The sequence below is a fragment of the Gavialis gangeticus genome, unplaced genomic scaffold, assembly GCF_001723915.1.
Source record: "Gavialis gangeticus isolate Ggan-Ray unplaced genomic scaffold, GavGan_comp1, whole genome shotgun sequence".
Lineage (NCBI taxonomy): Eukaryota > Metazoa > Chordata > Crocodylia > Gavialidae > Gavialis > Gavialis gangeticus.
In genome coordinates, this window is record NW_017729001.1 from 33358808 (window position 1) to 33379857 (window position 21050).

The following is a 21050-nucleotide window of genomic DNA, read 5'->3' on the forward strand; positions in this document are numbered from 1 at the left end:
AGGAAGCAGTGAAGGAAAAGTGCTACGCCGTGAGATCAGGCCTGTGTGGATAGAGCTGGAAATAATTTCTCCCCATCGGTGGAGGTGTGGAGGGGGGTGATGAAGTCTCCTTCCCAGTAAGTATGTTGGAAACCAGTGACTGCTGTGAGTGAGGGCTGACATGGTTTCATCGAGACCCAGAGGGTGTATCACAGCAGTGTGAACATTTTCTGAAAGCCAAGGCTCTCCTCTGGACCCTGTGCGCTTTTAATAACACTTAAATAAAACATGGCACTATTGCTGTGATCTCGGAGCCTGGCCGTGCTTCTCAAGTCACTGGGTGAGAGCATCAATAGTTAATAGCCCACCACTTATGGCTCTGCTCCGGCTAAATCTGACATCAATTATAAATACCACATCAATTATTCGCTTAACATTGTGCTGGCCCAAGTCTGCACCCACCAAATAAAAGAAAAAAAAAAGAGAGAAAAAAATAATTCCCAAAAGACGCATGTTCCGGTGAATGAATGAGGGAAACGGTTGAAAGAGACTGATTTATTATACAGACTCAACTTTCAAAAGACAGGGTTTTGCAAGAAGATGTGCAGGAGGATGGCAGGTCTAATCCTGAGGCTGGCAGCGGCTTGTATCTCGCCGCGGAGAAGGCGCGTCCCATCACTCGCCTCGCTGTGTCCGAACTGTGTCTCAGCCCGGGGCCAGCAGCACGGGCTTCCTTGGGGAGGGAGCGACCAGCCCAGCCTTTCCAGCTCTTGTGCTCCTTGCTTTCACTGCATGCGAAAAGCGTCCCGGTGTCTCCTCCCCAGGAAAGACCTGCCTGTGTAGGACACGCTCAGAGATGCTTGCTGCTTTTCTCTTCTCGCGTGCCGTGCCGAGCTCCCCGGGGGCGGATAAGATTGGCCGCGGTGACCAGTCCTTCCTGTGCGTTGGCAGAAGAGGATTGTGGAAGGGATGGCAGAGGAACTGAGAGTTAAAATAAAGCCCGGGGAGCTTTTCCGAGTATCTAACGGAGCTCGTGAGTTGGTGCCGTAAAGGCCAAGCAGTCGAGCACAGTTTTTTTCCCAGCATGAGCTGAGCTGGAGAACATGGGTGTGCTGCCCAGCATACTGGGACAGAGTAGCTGTATTTATGCCTGTGGAGACCAGCCCAAGGGGTAGGTATCCTACTATCAGTGCCCGGGTGTGCTGGCTCGGACGTGCCCAGACCTCCGCGTGGACAGACCCGAGGGTATCCCTGCAGTGCGGGCGCTGGGAGGGTCCTAGGGGAGAGCGTGCCCTTTCTCTACAGAGCGCCTCTGCCTCCGAACCAGCACAAGCACTGCAGCTTCTCGTACTCGACCCCCGGATCTGCTAGCAAGCTCAGTCCCCTGGGCGCTTGCACCTGCAGCCGGGTCGGACCAGTTACGGCCCCACCAAGATCCCACGGGTCCCCGTGCAAAGGGTCCTGCCGTGCATCAATGCACCCAGGAGCAGCCTCCGGCCTTTGGAGCAAACTCACCCGTATTCCCTAAATATTTCTGACATGACTGGAGGGGAAGCTGTGAGCATGGCAATAACTTGGCCTGAGAAAAGGCATTTTCCAAAGCCCGCGTGCCTAGGGAGGAGGGGGGTTTAGGTCACAGCCAGAGTGTAAATAACCCCTTTTATGGTTCTCGTGACAGCAGATATCCTTCCTAATTACAGGAGTGTTGTCCGGGTGCTATCCAGAATGGCTTAGCACATTATAGCCCTGGTGCTTACAAACTGTTTTCATTTGCAAGACTTAATAGTTTCTCGGCATTTGCCTTGTACTTGACAGAAGAAATATAAAGATATTTATACTCCTAGCCAGGTGTATGGCTGAGCTCCTAAGAGCGTTGCACTGCAAAGCAAATTACAGGGTCTCGACCAAAGTTTAAATAAGCTCTTTGAACTGCCTGCCACAAATGCATGAGTCCCTTTCTGCTGTTGTTCCTTTTGGAGTTGCTTTTCTTCTTTTAGAGCTGATGGTGCCGGCTAAATATAGCCCAAGATCATATCAAGTGAAGTCAGTCACTCTAAGCCACATTTAGAGATGAGATCGCATGATTGGAAAATCTCTTCCTGAAAAATCGACTGAAGCCTAATGAGATCCATTGCATCTAAGCTGTACAGTTTTGTTTTGCCATTGAAGGAAATATATGCTACAGGAATTAATTGGCACTTAGAGTTGTTAATACCAATTACAAATAATGCCTGTGTCTGAAAGATTAGAAAGAGATACTAATCTGGTCTCGCCTGAGATTTGGGCTGCAGAAATGTTGTCACTTCAAACTTGCTGCAAACCTCCAAGTTAATTACTTAATTAAGAATAATAATGATTGATGAATGTTGCAGGTGTTTGTTAAGTTATTCAAATGGCGGCAACCCAAGCTGTGTTAATTAGATTACACTTCACTTAAGGTGGAGGGGAGATTTGGCGAAGGTGACGTTGTGATTGCAGGATGCAAACAAACACGAGAGACGGAGCCGAGGAAGTCGCCGTGGATGTTGCACAGTCTCCGACTAGAAATCCATTATAGTCGCATTACATTAGTTCAGTCCCACTTTGCTTAATTTTGTCTTGGAGGCAGTGGAAGATAAGTGAAAGCCCAGATAAGCTGATGTAGAAGCTGTAAGAAAATAAGTTCTGTAAATCCATCTTTTCTTTTTTTTCAGAGACGCGTGAAAGCCAAGGTCCTCCTGTGCCGAGGCAGTGAGACAGAGAGGGCAGGGGGGTAGGATGCTTCTTCCCAGTCCCCGGTGGGGTATTTTCCCAGACAACAGACTGGGAGCTGTAAAGGCCACATGCTCCCATTTGTATAAAGGGCCCCAACAGGCTCCAAGGCCGGATTCTGCTCTGGTGTGAAGGGGGCACACTGGTGTGCCAGCATGGTTGAGGATACACAACAGCATGTGTGCACTCGCCCACCTCAAGGGAGAATGGGCATCTTTATCTGGAGCCTGGAGTCTCGGTGGGGTTGTTTACTCGGTGGGTATTTACATCAGCTTAAAGTTACTGCGCAGTAAGTGGGAATAGGCTGGCATCTACACATGCAGGTGTGAAGGCGCATTAGTGTGGACCAGCTGGGGACTAAAGTTATTCCCAAGTCAATCTACACGCACAGTGTTACTGCGCAGTAAGGCATCTACACGTGCGTTGCTACGTAGTAACTAATCAGGTGTGTGTTTGATACCTGCATGATTCCGGTATCAAAATTATGCCCAAGTCACCATATTGACTGTGCAGTACAGGTGTGAACGTGTAGATGTGTGCCCGTACCGCGTAGTAATTTCAGTTGCTGTACAGTAAATGTGCATGTGTAGACGCACCCAGTGACACCAACGCAGGCGCGGCCCTTCCTCCTTTGGATTTATGCCGGCATAACGAGAGCAGAAAGGTCTGCCACCTCCAAGCAAAGGCAGCAGAAAGCTCCCGGCTGGGACCTGGTAGGCCTTCCAAGTGTTTCGAGTGCATAAGCATGCAAAATCAAACCACGTTGTCCGTGCGCTTGCTCATCACCTATTACAGACTCTCCTCTTGTCTTAACCTCTTTTACTTCACTGCTTGTGACCTAACGGAGGAGAGCCTCTAGCGGGATCGCAGACGTGCCTTAGAGCATTTATTTTGAAGCTAAACAGCGCGTTGAAGGGCTGGCCAGCCGGGATGCATTGAACCTGACATCACATTTTTTTCCCCGGGACGTCCGCAGAACATAAATCGTATTTTCTTTGCACGGTGTGTGTGTCTCTGTAGCGCGGTGGGAATAAGCCTATCTGTTCTGCAAGACGGGTGGCAGTTCGTTCTGGGATCGCGGTGACCACGAACGGGCTCATGATAAGGAGAGTTCAAAGAGGGTTACGAGGTAAAGGAAAGGAAGTGGCGCCGTCACCGTGCCCATTTCGATAAATCCCCGGCATTGACGATTGCATTAGAGGAGCATTTCTTCTTTCTTGCTGCGCTGATAACATCCATCGCCAGAGTCTTTCTAACATTTAATTAGATCAGCGGTAAATAGTCTCTTGTGAAATCTTTTGTGAAAAATGTCAAGGCTGGAAATTTTCAGCTACCAGACCTACCAGACCAGAGTGAATGGCAAAATTTTTAGCGTGGATTTTTCAAGGCAAGGTTTCATCACTGCAGCAAATTGTCTTTTCCTACACAAGATAATATATATATTTTTTGTTATACCGTGACAAAGGCAGAGTGAATGCTCATCACTGTTATCTTGCCAGAGTGTTTAATTTGTGTTTCAAGTCAGGTAATGTTAACCACCGCTTTCTAAAATAAATGCTTTTGAACTATTGACTCTACAGTACTGTACTTTTTTTCTTGACAGTGCAGTACATTAAGGCAATTTATCCTCCCACATATGCTATAGGAAAATCTAATTTGGAACTCTTTGCATAAACAGATAATAAATATATCACATGAGAAATGTTTCAGGAGGGATGACTGTAATGATCAGGGTGATTTCTGCTCTGTGCAACTGGCAGATCTTTTCTTTCCTGAGTGCCTGGTGATTAAATAATTACAGGGCAGCTGCACATATTAATACAAGCAGGAGGTGGCACATTAGAAAGGCGGCAAACATGGCATGTTGCCTGAATGCCTTTTAGCAGAAGTTGCCCTTGGACCAACGTCCTGTGGGTGAGTTCATGCCACCAGAGGAGAGGCCTGGCCTCCCTCTTCTCCATCATCCGTGCTAGCTACGCATGCAGCACATTCCCCTCTTCTTCCTCATCATAAAGTCGGAGACAGCGAGGGTTGGGAGGGACCAAGGAGGTCACCCAGCTCCAAGCAGGAACGTCCCCAACAGATCATCCCAGCCATGGCTTTGTCGAGCCGGGCCTTCAAAGCCTCCGAGGATGGAGACGCCACCACCTCTCTGGGTATCCCGTTCCAGTGCTTCACCACCCTCCTGGTGAGAGAGTTTTCCCTAATATCCAACCTCAACTTCCCTTGCTGCAGCTTGAGCCCATTGCTCCTTCTGCCATCTGCCCCCACTGAGACCAGTCCAGCTCCGTCCTCTTTGCAGCCCCCCGGCAGGGAGGTGAAGGCTGCTGTTCAATCCCCCTCGGTCTTCTCTTCTGCAGACTCGATCAGCCTATTTCTCTCAGCCTCTCTTCATCGGTCCTGGGCTCCAGCCCATGGACCATTTTTGTTGCTGTCCACTGGACTCTCTCCAACTTGGCCACATCCTTCCTATAGTTGGCCCCCCCCAAAACTTCCATATAGGCTGGTTTCGACTTCCTCCATGACCTCAGTCATTTTCTCATGCTCCCCAAATCCCTTCTCAGGGTCAGCAGTCTTTCCTGCTCCCTGGGGCCCCGGTGGCCCTTGTCAAGTCAACTGGTCATTCCTAGCACCGAGGAGCTTGCTCCGAGTGGTCGCCCTTTCCTGGGAGGGAGGAGGGACCCCGCGGTGGCCCAGCTAGTCTTCAGCCCTCTGGGAAACGGGCAACAAAGCTCCGAGGAGTTGCCAAATGCAAAATCTGCTGATTTACTAGCAAAACAAATGAAAAGCAGAGACTCGTTAGTCTCCTGATTTATCACTACTGCGTGATGGCTGATTTGGGAATCGCTGCTGTCTGGTTTCGGTAGCGTCTGGGCTCTTGGAGGCTTTATAGCCCTGTATCGGCAACGGCAGGAAAAGCGATCATCTTTGCTCCCGTGTCTGATGGTGTGAGCAGGTGAGAGCATTTTCAAGGGCAGGCTTGGCAAATGGATGCAGGAGTCTGTGGGAATAACAATCCCAGCATGAGTATCCTTCCGGCCCAATAGCTGCCCGGGTTATTTCTTTGCGTGCGACAACTCCGGTGAAAGTCAGCGGAGCAAATGGTCTTTCCCTCTCCCGGATGCATCTGTCAAGGAGGGCAGCTCATTGGGATTCCCGGTGTGATGCTGGGTGAATGAACGGCAGAGCAAGCCTCTGCAAATCACTCCGGCAGCCTGGGCGGCTAATTAGTTAACCAGATTCATTTCTCGCTGGTCTGAGGTTCCCCACTCATCTTGGCATTTTAAAATGCCCCCGCCCTGGGGTTGACATGGGAGCTTTCCCCCCTCTTGCTTTAAGGTGGGGGGTTGCATGGACTTACCCTCCAGCCAGATCATTCCTAGGGCTAGGAGCGGTGCTTTGTAGGTGTAGGATGCGGTGGCCTCGCGTTTTTTGGGTGGACGGTGTCAAGGGCAACCACCTCCCCGATTCTCAAAATATCTCGGAAAAGATAGGGAAAAATGTATTTCCTGATTCCCCGCCCTCATCGAACCCAGGGCTGCAGGTGGCCTTGGCCTCTCTGTTCAGCTAGAAAGGGCTGTTTGCAGTGGCAGGGATGCAGCCTCAACCCATTCATCAGCGCAGCCGCGGGGATTTCAGCCCACGGAGCCAGGAGTCAGGATGCCCAGCCGGATCGGTAACACGGCCTTTCTGCTCTGCGCCAGGCGCGCTTGAGCACAAGAGCCCTAATAATGGGCCGTTAATGATGAATAACAGAGACAAAATGACTTGCTGGTTGCCTTTTATCTCCGGAGGCCTGTCTCTGCTGTGCTGCCTCACTTCAGGCCCCAGCAGCCTTTCTTTAAGTTTCACACGCGATTTCTCCCACATTGTGCACAGCAAATTAAGGCTGATTGCAGCTCAGGAGGTGGCTCCAAATGGGCTGGACGGGTGGGGAGGGAAACCCCCCGTCAGAGCTGGGAGGAAACGGGCTGGAAACAGCAGCGCTGGGCTGTGCAGGAACCACTGAGGAGCGATGGGTGCCGCGCCGGGAGAGCTGCGGGGTACAGGGGCCACGTCCCCTTGTGCGGTGTTTACGGGGCAGAGGGAGGCAGTGCAATGCCTGGTTGGGGGGTAGGATGACGGTCGAGCCCCCTGGGCTGAGAGAGCCACTGCACTGCACCCCATGTGTGCACTGCACCCAGTGTGTGTCCTGCATCCTGTGTGTGCACTGCACCCAGTGCGTGCACTGCACCCGGTGCATGTCCTGCACCCAGTGCGTGCACTGCACCCAGTGTGTGTCCTGCATCCTGTGTGTGCACTGCATCCAGTGCGTGTCCTGCATCCTGTGTGTGCACTGCACCCAGTGCGTGCACTGCACCCGGTGCATGTCCTGCACCCAGTGCGTGCACTGCACCCAGTGTGTGTCCTGCATCCTGTGTGTGCACTGCATCCAGTGCGTGTCCTGCATCCTGTGTGTGCACTGCACCCAGTGCGTGCACTGCACCCGGTGCGTGTCCTGCACCCCGTATTGTAGCGCCTCCCTTTTTGACCTCTGTCCCGCTCAGTGCTGGATCTACGGACTCGGGATTGCTGTGAGCTCCTATCCACAAACCTTTTGCATGTCTCTGCCAGTGGGATCCAGTGGATTCCGGCTCTGGGGGCAGTGGATCTAGCCTGGGAGGACCCATGGTGGGGCATGCAGGAGGCTCAGAGGTTTCTATGCCATTTCCCCTCCATCCCTCTCAGGCCTGATGCTTCTGAGAGTTTCTCCAGGCTGCTCTTGATGTGAAGGGGACACGGGAAGGCCCCGGGGCTCGCTGCTCCTGATGCGAGTCCCTTTGGGTCTGGGTGGGGCAGGGAAGTCCAGCCACGGCTCGGGTCTATTCCTTCAAGTGGCCACGGATCGCAGACAGCTCGCCGACTGCTAACCGGGGCGCGGAGACCTCCTCTCCTGCCAGCTTTCTTGCTGCAAGAAATATTAGGCTTCCCCCCTTTAAAGACCAAACAATACATGTGAGCGCTCTGGGCAGTTGGCAGCGAACGTGTTTCCCAGCATTTTTTTTTGCCTCTCCGAGGAAAGATGGCATCCAAAACGCTCCGTGGTCCATTCTCAAGGCATATTTTTGCATTCGTACCAGTTAGCATATTAAAAAGGAAAAAGCTGCTTGCATTTACATTTAAATTGAAACAACATGTGTCGAAGGTGTCTTTTCTAATAGCTCGCCTGAACGATAGTGGTCTGATGTTGGGCAGTTTATTGTCAGTTTGTGTGAAAAGGATAATTTTTTTTTTCCATTTGAAATTTAATTATATTGATATAATTATTTCCTTCCTGGAGACAATGGGGTGGTACAGATGTATGCCGTGCTTGAGTTTGAGCAGAAAGGGCGAAGTCGGTACAGTTGTTGCCGGCACAAATTACCTTGGTAGCGGCTGAGATCGCAGGCTCCTCTAATAGGAGAGTCCTCGGACAGGTCCCGAACCGCGGCCTCAGAGGGACGCTCTCCATGTCTGTCGCTGCTGGAGCTTTTCTCTAAGCAAAGCTCATGAGCCCAGACCATTTTACAGCTCCTTTGCAAACTGCACCTCTTAGCACTTGTAGCATGGACGGCTCTGCAGTGACGAGCGGCTGTCGCTGGTCATGTCCCTGCCTGTAAAAGCCAGGACGTATACTTTCAATGCTAGTCTGTATTTTCAGGGCCAGGCAAATCACTGGCCATCTTATGAAGAGCTGGCACAAATTACCTTGTGCATTTGAATGGAAATTTCCTCAGGATTTGATCACTTCCAGCGCTTCTAATAATGACAATGGTAATAAGTCAATGGCTTCTGAACTGCAGAGTCTATTCTGGGAACAACGGCGTTATTAAGTACTGTCATCTCTCATTTGGAAATCTCTATTTTTAGGCTCACCTTGAAATAACTACTTTGGCCAGAATCTGGGCAGAGGATCTTGGGTTTGCTTATAGCCCCATTACTTGGCCACTGTAATACACTGAGCCATCTGCTCAGTACCATGCATCGAGTGCATGGCATTGGTGCAATACCATGCATCCAGTGCATGCTGGTAACCTCCACCCCATAAAATGATTATTAATGACTTTGCATTAAGGTGGCCAGAGGGTCCTGGTGCTCTTTGCACATGCACGGTACTTGTTGTGATATCTGGCATTGCGGGTGAAGAGTAGAGTCATAGAGAAGTGGGGCTGGGAGGGTCTTTTGGAGGCTGAACTTAATGCAGCCCCCCTCCCTACCCAAACCATCCCGTACAAATCCAGTCTATTACTAAAACTGCATGGTCAACGCTGTCCCGGAGCTGGCTCAAAGGTGTCAGTTCCTGGACAAGACTTTGCCCTGGTCCTGTCGGGCCCGTACAGGGCAGGGCGAAGAGACACGGGATTGCTTCCACGTGCAGCTTGCAAACCAGGTGGGGAGAGAGAAGGGCCCCTACTCCTGACGGAGGGGATGGTGCTGGTCAGCCCTCCAGAAAAGGTGTCTCTGGGTGACCTCTCCAGCCACGCTTCTCCTGTTAGGTGCCCCCATCTCCGAGCCGCCCCTGAAAGCCCATCACACTCATCCCAAGGTCCTCTGGTGTTGGCTGCAGGGTGCATTTGGCTGCACGGGGTCTGTTTTTTCTCAACAATTTCAGGCTGCGATTTTCCAGCCTGCCTGGAGCCTCAGGTGCCCGTTATCCTTTCATCAGCGATGGGCCACTGTCACGGCATGGCTCTGCAGTGAGAGATGGGCATCTGAAAGCCTTGGAGGCAGCTTGGAAAATAGCAGCCTTGAAGTTTGATGGAAACTCGTAACAGCCTGTGAGCACCATGAGAAACAAGCCTCCCCCCACACGCCCAAGGAGATACTGGGGCTTTATAGGCAAGCAGCTGAGATTGCCGTGTGAGTTAATATTGCAGAGATAGGAAATGCTCGGAGGCCTTCGTGTCGCCAGATGGAGAAAGCAAGCCGCTGAATTCCCAGGTACCGTGAAGCGGCTCCATCCCGGCGTGGCAAGAGGCACGTGTGCTTGCCAGGCTGAGTGCAAGGATAATAATAATAATAATAGAAGACGGGGGAAGAAAGCGAATGCCGCCAGCAAACTGCATTTCTGGAGCTGAGGGATGCTGCAGCAGGGGCGGTTATCAGTGTACGGGGTTGTTTTACTTACTGATTTTATATTTGCTAATAGTGGATTGCAGGCTTGTTATCTAAAGCTTGGAGCGCTCTCCCTCCTGGTTTCACAAGTGTTAGAGCATCTGGCTTTCCTCGCTCAGCTGCATCTCCCAGGCCAGTTATCTGGTGCCTGCTAGAGGGTGAGCTATGGCCCATACAGCACTGAGGTGGCCAGAGGGTCTCAGGGAGCTGCATCTTGGAGAGCGTTTCCCAGCCAGCTGACCCCCAGGGAAAGGGGATGATCAGCGTTAGCCAGTCCACCAGCACAGGGGCCCGTTCAAGAGAGAGCGGCTCCTACCTGCCCCTACCCGCAGAATCAGAGGCAGTGAGGGTGGGAAGGGACCTCGGGAGGTCACATCCAGTCCAGCCCCCTGCTCCAAGCAGGACCAGCCCCAACTACATCATCCCAGCCAAGGCTTTGTGCAGCCGGATCTTAAAAACCTCCAAGGATGGAGACTGCACCCCATCTCTGGGGAGCCTGTCCCAGTGCTGCACCACCCTCCTCGCGAGAGAGTTTTTCCTAATATCCAACCTCAACTTCCCTTGTGGCAGCTTGAGCCCATTGCTCCTTCTGCCGTCTGCCCCCACTGAGACCAGTCCAGCTCCGTCCTTTTTGCAGCCCCCCTGCAGGGAGGTGAAGGCTAGTATTCAACCCCCCCTCGGTCTTCTCTTCTGCAGACTCAATCAGCCCATTTCCCCCAGCCTCTCCTCCCCAGTCCTGTCCCCCAGCCCCACAACCACTTCATTGCCCTCCGCTGGACTCTCTCCAATGTGCCCACATCCTTTCTGCAGTGGGGGCACAGCTGGACACCGGACTCCAGATGTGGCCTCCCCAGTGCTGAATAGAGGGGAAGAATCGCTGCCCTCGACCTGCTGGCAATGCAGCTCAGGATGCCAGTCACCTTCTTGGCAACGAGGCCACACAGTTAATTCATCCCCATCTTCTTGTCCCCTGCCCCCCAGGTCCTTTTCAGCTGCCGAGCCCGTCAGCCCCAGCCTGCCCCGGTGCAGGGGACCGCTCCCTCCTCAGTGCACTTGTCTCACTTCATGAGATTTCTTTATAGATAGATTTCTTTATGAGCTTTCTTCTTCATAGAGACCTCATAATATTTGGTCTCTCCGAGGGAAGGACTTAACAAGCCTGGATGGGAGGGAGATTTGGGCATTGCTAAAAGTTGCCGTCTGTATCGGAGCGATTGGGATTCTGCGCTGCCCACGCCCGGCGATTCCTTGACTGTTTTTATGAAGTGAGATGCGGCTCCCCCAAGGCCTGCTTGCCCTGTGATACCAGGGCTTTCATTATTTACTCTGACAGGCTGCTGGCTCCTGCGCCCGGGCCTGTAGCTGCCTGCGCTACAAATCATCTCTCACCTTGTCACCGCAGAGATGGCAATTTTACAGCTGGCAGCTTCAATCAAGTTAAATTTGCAGCTTGCTTTCTCTCCGTCACGTGCCGGGTTAGACAAACTGTCTGCCGGGTCCCTTTCTCGCCGGGCTCGCGAAAAGACTCGAGACCAAATTAAAACCGCAACGTTAAGACAAAAGACGAAAATCCCCGCGTGGCGACTGCCAACTCGGGCCGCCGCTGTTGCAGCCACGATGCGAAAATCTCATCCGTGGCTCGTGGCTGATGCGGAGGAAGAAAAATAGAGTCCGGGAGGTTGGATGGGTCCCCCTCTTCCCCCTTTCTGTAGGATTGTCTTTTAATTAAAGTCTGTTTCTAGGAAGGAGCTTCATCGGGGAGCAGGGGGTAGCCCGTTGTGCAGGCGGATAAGCGGGCCAGGTGCGTGGGGAAGGGCTTGCTCTGTCCTTGCACTCTCAGATCAGCCTCGTGCATCAGCAGCCTCTTCCCTTGGGCCTCCCCGGGGTAAACGACGGCATCTCCAAGCCCGGGTGCGAAGCTTGTGGCGCTCCCAGCCCTCCTTCCTTCCTGCGGTAGCAGAGTGGAGGTCAAGGGGGGCAAAGCGGGGAGCACAAGGAGCCTGCCCCAGGGCCACGGTGGTGCGGAGCAGATGCAATACTGATGCCTCTCCGAGCCGCGCTCGCTGGGTGGAGAGTCCCCGCCGTGCTTTATTCTGTAGGACACAAGTCTTGTTGGCCGACCAAGTAGGAATAGCATCGGGTGAGATGCCGGGGTTGGAAGCCCGTGGCAGTTTTGCTGTGAATAGGAACGTGTCTGGGGTGGTGGCGTTTTTCTCCCAGGGTTTAGGGTGACCTCTTGGAGGAAGATGGTCTGGGTACTGCCACAGATTTCCAGTGTCAGCTTGGGCACGTCACCGGGCCTCGCTTTCCCACCTGGGAGCCGGGGGTACCACTTGTTCCTTCGGCCCCATAGGCCGAGTGCCACTTCGGTAGCTGCCGTCGTGCGCGGCTGGGTGCCTGGCGAGAAGGCCGTAGCTCTCTAATCGCGCGCTGTGTTTGTCCAGGAGAAGCAAGTGGACGAGCTTTCGGCCGTGCGGCAGACTTTGCAAGCGGACCTGGAGACGTCCATCCGGCGCATCGCGGATCTGCAGGTGGCCCTGGAGGAGGTGCAGTCCAGCGACGAGAGCGACGCGGAGAGGTAGGCGGACGAGACACGAGCGCGGATGCACCGGTGTCGTTGTGCTGGGCCAGGTGGCGCGCGTCTCGGCGCTGCTGAGATTTGCACGGGAAATCTGTTTTCTAGGAAACTTGATTTTCGTGGGAGAAGCCGGTGCTTGGTTAGGGCAGGGGGGCCTCCATAACTGAGCTTTCCATTCAGGCCCGGGAAGGGCTGCATCCCTCTCTTTCCAAATGAAATGCTCCCTGGTGCTGGTGTCTCGCACCAGCCCCGGGGGTCATTTCTGCCACGTGGGGTGACTGCAACGGACCCCTTTGGGCTCCTGGCATGGGACTGAGATTTTCTCCTAGAGCTGATTCGGCTGTTTTGAGCCGTGTGGATCTGCACTGACAAATGACCCCCTTTTTTTAATGAACTCTTTCACCGAAAGAAAGGTTGCGCGGAGAACTCTGCTGAGTGTGGGGGTTTAAAACGAGCACGCAACGCCGCGATGAAAATAGTCCAGTCACAAGGATCCCCGTACGGTTTGCTCGTGGCACACGGTGTCCTTCAGGAGCGCGAGTCGAGTCCAGCCCCCAGCTTGGTTGGGCAGGACGAGGTTAGGGGCTGCCTCTGGCACGATGCCAGGGCAGGAATCGCAGTCGGAGACAATGAGGGTGGGACGGGATGTCGGGGGGGTCGCATCTAGTCCAGCCCCCTGCTCCAAGCAGGACCAGCCTCAACTACATCATCCTGGACAAGGCTTTGTCTAGCTGGGTCTTCAACCCCTGCAAGGATGGAGATGCCACCCCCTCACCTGGTCCAGTGTTTTACTATCCTTCTCGTGAGAGAGCTTTTCCTGATATCCAACCTCAACCTCCCTTGCTGCAGCCTGAGCCCATTGCTCCTTCTGTAGTCTGCCCCCACCGAGACCAGTCCAGCTCCATCCTCTTTGCAGCCCCCCGGCAGGGAGGTGAAGGCTGCTAGTCCATCCCCCCTCGGTCTTCTCATCTGCAAACTAAATCAGCCCATTTCCATCCACCTCTTCTTACAAGTCATGTCACCGTCTCACAGAAACACACTTGGAGTTCGCCTTGCTGAAGCTTGCTCCGAATCATTATGCCGTCAGGAAGTGTCAGCGCTAATCAGGTTAGCGACGGTGTCACCAAACGATCTCGCTCCTCAGATCGGTGCCCGCCCCCCGCGACAGGCCCAGAAATGCCAGCTGGAGTCAACGTCTCCGCTCGCACACGCACGTCGCGGTTGCTTCTGGGCGGCGAGAGCTGGTGCAGAACGGGGCCAGAGCCCGTCAGCTCTCGCCACCTGAAAATCCTGACCGGGAACCCTTAGCAGCGCTGGCAGCAAATGCATGTAAAAATGCAAATGAAGAGATGAAATAATACAGTGCCTCGCTTGGTCGAGAGTAGATCCATGGCCTCTCGCACAGAGGAGTTTGTCCCCAGCGCTCTGCCCTGCCGCTGCCTTGCCAGCAGCCCTGCGCTTTGCACAGCCCGGCTGCGGAGCGCCGTTCTCGTCCTCGGCCCCTGTGACCGTGGGGGCATAGCCGGACCCCTGAACTTCCAGGGAGGAAACGTGCACTTTAAATATAGTTTGGTTTCAAGCAGAGGGAGAGGAAGGGGAGTCTGTGCGTGAAGCTAAGCGGTGGAAAAATTATGGAAGCTTTTCCTGACAAAGTTTTGGGGGGGCCGGGATTTTCCCCTTTGTCATCAGCATTATTTTGCCAGCTCTTAAGTTTCCCCCCGTTTCTGATTCCATCGCTTCTCGTGCTGCTCTGAGGGCACTGGCACAAACGGGCAGTTTTGTATTGGTGCATAAACCAGGAAACAGAAGAAAACCTGGCCCGACACCAGCATGTGAAACGAGAATGCTCTTTCCCAGGTATTCATCGGGGGTAGAGCAACGTAGGAGGGGTGAGAGCTCAGAAATTCAACGTTTTATAGGAAATGCTTTGATTTTGAATGCAATTGGCACGTTACTGAAGGTGAGAAGTGCATCTCGCCAGGGATTGTCTAGGCAGCTCCAGTCAAAACAGAGGTGTTCTGGCCTCTTTGCAGTTATTTCCTCTCCCCCTGCTAACCTCCTGTAATGTCTAATGATCACAGAATTGTAAAAATGAGGGTTGAAGGGAGCTCAGGAGGTCACATCTAGTCCAACCCCTGCTCCAAGCAGGACCGGCCCCAACTACATCATCCCAGCCAAGGGTTTGTCTAGCCAGGGCTTGAAAACCTCCAAGGATGGAGACTGCACCACCACTCTGGGGAACCTGTCCCAGTCCTTCACCATCCTCCTCGTGAGACAGCTTTTCCTACTACCCAACCTCAACTTCCCTTGCTGCAGCATGAGCCCATTGCTCCTTGTCCTGCCATCTGCGCCCACTGAGACTAGTCCAGCTCCATCCTCTGTGCAGCCCCCCTGCAGGGAGGTGAAGGCTGCTAGTCAATCCCCCTCAGTCTTCTCTTCTGCAGACTCAATCAGCCCATTTCCCTCAGCCTGTCCTCACCAGTCCTGTCCCCCAGCCCCCAACCATTTTCATTGCCCTCCCCTGGACTCTCTCCAACTTGTCCACATCCTTTCTGTAGTGGGGGTCCACAGCTGGACACAGGACTCCAGATGTGGCCTCCCCGGTGATGAGTAGAGGGGGAGAATCACTGCCCTGCATCTGCCGGCAACGCACCTACCGATGCAGCCCAGGACGCTGGTCACCTTCCTGGCCCCAAAGACACACTGCTGGCTCCTGTCAGCTTCTTGTCCCCTGTCCCCCCAGGTCCTTTTCTGCAGAGCTGCTGCCCAGCCTGCACCGGTGCAGGGGATCGCTCCCTCCTCAGTGCAGGACTTTGCACTTGTCCTTGTTGAACCTCATCAGATTTCTTCTGGCCCGATCCTCCCATTTGTGGGAATCCTAGCCCTGCCCTTGGTCTCCACCCCCGCCCCCACTTTAGACTTGAACTCAGACCCGCTGGATCCCAAAGCAAGCCCACCTCGCTCCTAAGTGAGAGGGTCTCAGCCAGGGTGCCACGAGATCCTTTTAAAACTCCCACACAATATTGGCACGGATAAGGGTCTTCACCCCAGCACATGATTTGCAAGGTGAACCTGGAGATGTCAAAGAGGACTCGTTCTGACCTGTTGTGGCCTTTCTGAGCAATTTGCAATAGAAGAATTGCTCTACTCTTTTTCCATGGTCAAGAAACAAGTGACAGCTGAGAGCTGGCATCTTCTGAGGGGCGCTTTGCGTGTATTGAGTCTAAAAAAGTTGAAAGCCCGTGAGTTAGCACAGATGTGATCCCCACGCACCTGGGTTGGGAGCCCCGCAGCTCCCATCGCTGTTGGTGGGCGCGGGAGGCTCTTCTGTGCAACAGAGGTAGCCGGTATATGTGTGTGTGTATGTGGGGCAGGGGAAGGGATGTTCAAATGTTCCTTCTGTGGTGCACGTGATTTTTAGGGGCTATTTTGTCCCATTTACAAAACCCCAGGAAGCTGCGGTCTGACAGGTAACAGCCATTGAAGCCTCACGCTGAGTTGTGATTAATCCAAAAAAAGTTTGATCTCCTCAAACAAAAGCTGATCCTTCGCTGCGGTTTCATGAAGGCGGCGCGATCCATCGCCATGTGTAACGATCCATTATCTTTTGTTCCATCATTACAGTGTCCAGACAGCTCTGGAGTCGCTCGGCTCGAGAAGGGAGACGTAAGTGAACCCTACGGAGGGCTGGGCCGGTTAAAGCATTTGAATCCTTGTGTGATGACGGGGTAGGTTATTGATGACCTGCCGTCGAAATTCTCGTTTGCAGAGATGTCGATACCCAGTAGGAGAGTGACCGTATTCTTATTAGCCGTGCACTTTGATTGGTTTCAGATGGGATTGCAGATGCATCACCTTTACACGCACTGCAGCGGCATTGATCTACCCCATTTTCTCTAGCTAGTCTGTCTATTAACCTATGATAGACAGCCTCATTTATTTTTCAGTGCTTTGCTGTGATTTAAGCGTACTAAACTAGATTTACTGTTAGAGGAAGTTAATCTACCAGAAATCATCCTGGCACCGCATCGGGGTGGACTCTAGTGACAAAATGTTCACGGGGACTGAAGCCTGTAATCCAGCGTGAAACGCTGGTGCAAGCACGGTGCACACCTCAGTCCCTGGGAGTCGGCTTCAGTTGCAAAGTCACCATCGTAGACCCGAGTATTTGGAGCTAGCAATGGCATTTTCAAGCCAGCGGCGTGCAGCGTGCAGTCTTTCTATTGGGAAATTGCCTGCTGAAGGCGCCCTGGTCTGGAAACCCAAAATGGTTTGTTCGGCATCCATTGAAAGCAGCCTCTGAGTTCGTACTTGCTGATGTTGTGCGAGACCAGAGCAGGGTCCGTCACCTGAAGTGGCAAAGGCGTGTAGGTCTCCAGGTTCTGGTTTTGATCGAGGCAAAAGCATCCCCTAGTTATGCCAAGAAAGCCCATCTAACTCGTCCCCCCTCCATCCCGCACGTCCATGCCCTGCTGTCACCGGGGCTTGAGGGCACAAATTGTAAAATGCAGCGGGAGAGGTAGGTGCCTGCGGGGCTTTCCCCAGCTTAAGTGAACGAAGGGGTCGGGGGGGTAAGGTGAGATGGGTTGGTCAGAGGAAGGCTCCCAAATCCCCCCCCGTTCCAGCCAGGCTCAGATTTCATGGCTGCATTTGCAGAGGTTGTGAGCGTCCCGTGCCATGACACTGCATTGCCGTTGCAGGGACGCCCAGTCTAGCGTGGGCTCCACCCTAAGTCTGGAGCCGGGAGAAAGCATCAAATCGTGGCTGGGGTCAGCAGCCGGCTGGTCATCGCCTACGAGCACCAGCGTGGCGGGAAGTCTGTCGAGACAGTCCGTAGGCAGCCGCGGCGCCCAGAGCCTGAGGTAAGAGACTTTTCGAACTTATTTGTGCTCAAAAACTCACGCTGGTGACAGACGGCGTGGGCTCCCAATGGATTACCGGATAGCTTGCTCTGCAGGTGATGCACACCAGCACCTTTCCGTCTGCAGACCTTGCCACAGCACGCGCCGAGCTAAAGGACCGAGACAAAACATCTCCATGAGGGCCTGAGGGGATTGCAAGAGTGAGCACAGAATCATTTACTGCTTGAAACCACCCCCCAAGCCTTCTGCATTTCTGATCTGGCATGTCCTAAAACTTGTCAACTAGCAGCAGACAGCAGGATGCTATTAAATCCAGAGTCGTTTTCACAGGGAAGGGACAGGGCTCCCTCTGGAAAGCCGAACTTCTGCCTCTTGTCTTTGTAGTATTATAAAGAAATCTCATCATCCCCGTCTTCAGCTCTTCCCCAGCAATACCCTTCACTTGACCCTTCCCAGCAACGGCATGTCGTCGAAATGCAGGTTGCTAGCTGCTGCTTATTTCTTGCGATTGTTCTGTGCTCTCTTAAGCACAAGCGGTTGCATTCGGCGGAGTAAAAATGACCCACCAGTGAATCTGAACCAAATGCGATGTTTTATTTGGATAAATAGCGGGAAACTTGAATACTTAAAAAAAAATTATTCCAAATTTTCTGCAGCTGCCTCCATATGGGTTCAGCGTTCCCGGTGCGGTCACACCTTTGTCTTCAGCGTGTTGTTATTGCCTGTAGTGTCCCATTGGGAAGTGCGGGGCGAATTCTCCAAATATAGGGCTCCCGTTGCAAGTCGTGACCCCGTGAGCAGCAGCAGTGGTACACGGAGAAGTGGCAAATGGTTAAGTTCATGGGACAGCGGTGTTCATGCCGGCAGCTGGGAGATGATGATCTCTCTACCTCAGTTGCATTAGTTATGCAAGCGCTTGGTGCTAATCGTTTCACACCGAGTTATTCTCAAGTGACTCTCAGCAACTCTTCTCGAATGAAGCGATAGATTCACGGGTGAGGTCTTTCACCTGCTGACCTTTTGTCATGTTGGGCTTCACCGGGGACAGCTTTTGCCCACGACACCAGCCTTCAGGTGCTTGGCATGAAAGTAGTGTGGACAAGGAGGGGGACTAGGCGAGGGAAGGAGGTGTGCATGGATGAATGCCAATGGAAAGGTCTCTTCTATTCAGCTGTCTAAGTGAGACCTACTATGACCAATCCATACACCAAAGAAACACACCACAGGACTAAGTAGGCCAGATGGATATTTCTCAATGTCACGGGTGTGGAGATGCTAATAAAAAATGGGATCTTCCAGCCCAGGCTTATTTTTGACCCCCCTGGCAGGGCACCGAGCAGATAGAAAGGGCCCCGTACGAGAAGAGAGGGGAAACTTAAAGCCATTACGTGGCCGTGGCCTTGCTGCTCTCCTCTCACGGGCAGCGTTAGCTCTGCTGGGGTACGGTGTCCACAGATGCAATGCATATGTCGAAGGAGAGAGGTGTGGGCTGCAAACTGGAAGGCAAATCCAGCCTTAGGATGAGATTGGGGCCAGATGAATATTGCAGCTCCAGATGCTGTGTCTAAGCATCATCTCAATGCTGGTATTAAAGGGACCAGGATAGAGCAGACAGGCAGCGAGAACCAGGCTGTTTTTATCAGCCCTGCTTTTTCGAGCAAACTGGCGTCTTTCCTTTTCTTTTTTGCCTTCTATTTTTTTTGGACAAAGCGTTCAAAGTTTTGCCTAGCCTCTGAATTGAAGAGGGAGAAAGGCCGTGGGGTTTTGCTATCGGCTAGAATGGGTCAGGATTTTTTTGGATGAAAAGGTTGATCATCCAGTCTGAAACTTCCCTGGGGATAGGTTGGTTTGGATTTGTTCAGCAGGGAACGGCCCCGAGAGGCCGGGATGGTTAAAGCCAGAGCTACGGGGATGTCAACCTAGTTTTATCCCAAATCCGCTGGATTTGAGTGGTCTGTCGAAGCTCAGGAGAGCAGGAGCACGTGGAGGATTCGTGGAGAGCTGCGCCGTGCCGCCCTGCCCGGGGAGGATGCAGCCGTCGTTCGGAGCTGGTGCAGGAGGGGATGCTCGGGTCTCTACTGGGGCTGTCACGGCAGTGGCTCGAATTTCCCCTTGGCTATCAATTGCCTCGTCAAAATGGACATCTTCCCTCCCAGCCGGAGAAGAGGGACGCGCGGAGCGTGGTGCCGTATGGGCAGTGACCGTCTGTCCCATGTGCTGACGGGATGCCTTCCCCACTGGGACTCTCCCGAGCCGCCCTGGCTTCTTGCCACCGTTTAATGGAGAGGAGGAGACAGACATGAGCAGCTTCTGTCTGCTCCAGGCAGCTTCGGGCAGCACGTCACCAGGCCTTACTGTCAACGCCTTTTCCAGAGCAACATCGCCCCGCGGACGCGGACAGCGGAGGGCAAAACCTTAGGAGCTGTCAGGGTAATGAGAGATGACAAAAGCAACCGTGGGTCCAACTCAGCGTCACAACGCGCCTGCTGCAGATGGCTGATTGCACGGTGATTGATTCGGAAAGCAATGACGGCCAGCAGTAACAGTTGGAGCTGCTTTAACTGCGGAGCAACACTCACAGTCACCCCCATATGGCGACATCTCTTGATTTCACCTTTCTTTTCCTTTCGAGCCGATATCTTTTTTGAGAATGGGAAGTGGGGGGGATGGAAAAATCTGTTTCCATATACTGCTGATGGATGCACCAACACGGTTTATTGGGCAAAGATACTGGCTTCATTCTTCAATGCTTGCTGCGTCATGAAAATAAGGCACAGTGACCTGTTTTGCGCAGGATGCAAGTTTGCTAATGAGATTAGTTCAGTTTGCTAACCTACCCGAACGTCTCCATCTGCGACATGTGTAAGGGTTTCCAATTTTGTCTATGTTGCAAATACCTGGAGAGAACAAAGGAGATGTCTACACACGTACTCGCACAACGCTACAACAGCACCACGATGGATAAGGCCTGTCATGTGTTGTATGGTGACGATGTCTTGGCTTGGCAGGTGACACCATCATTTAAGGCAGCTGCCCTTATTTTGGGCTGATGCATGGAAAGGGGGGGAAGAGATGGGAAATGAAGCAAAACATCATTGAGATCCACCCCGTGTCTCCCTCTTTTTGGTGCATGTAGAAGAAGTGGGAAAGCACCACTTAATCAGGTCAGGTGTTGGAGAGTGCCTGGCTTGGAGACGGTGGCAAGTGTTTGAAGCTCCCGTCCTTCTCAAGATGCATATGGGCTCGGTGGGAAGCCACGAGACTTCAGGTCAAAGCATCAAATGGAGGAAGGTAGTCCCTGCCAAACCAGGATCAGTGAAACATTAGATGAAAGTCACTACATCAGACACACACTTCAAGCAGTGTTATATTCCTTGATGTATTCTCCGGAGATGGTTTAAAAGATGATGCATTCTATTTGAGGACGCGGGCACCATATGCTCGCCCAGCGCCGTGCTAGGAAAGCAATGCGTCTCTACACTTTCATACCAAAAATGGGAATTTTGGAGGGGAGACGTTAGCAAGGGGTAAACAAGCCGCACAATGGCATCGGCTGTCTGCTCGGTGTGGCACCATCCGGCTCGCTGCCGGGAGGAGGGGGAGGACACCTGCAAATGCCACGTCAGGGGAGGGGGAACTGCACCAGCTCGACTTGCAGGTGCAGCGTTAGCGCATGGGACTCGTCCCAGGGGAGCTGGAAAGAATTTGGATGGGATCAAGGGCTGCTTTGCATGAAGGAGGGTCTG

General features: G+C 53.0%; 1 protein-coding gene across 2 annotated transcripts in view; it reads left to right on the top strand.

The window, feature by feature from the left end:
* The window catches only part of MYO18B (myosin XVIIIB), a 166923-nt gene that overhangs the window by 126964 nt on the left and 18909 nt on the right, over window positions 1-21050 (top strand). For both annotated transcript variants that reach the window (XM_019507347.1, XM_019507346.1), the window contains exons 40-42: window positions 12309-12442; window positions 16067-16108; window positions 17143-17304. In XM_019507347.1, coding sequence (XP_019362892.1) covers window positions 12309-12442; window positions 16067-16108; window positions 17143-17304 — 338 coding nt within the window. The remainder of the gene's footprint in view (window positions 1-12308; window positions 12443-16066; window positions 16109-17142; window positions 17305-21050) is intronic.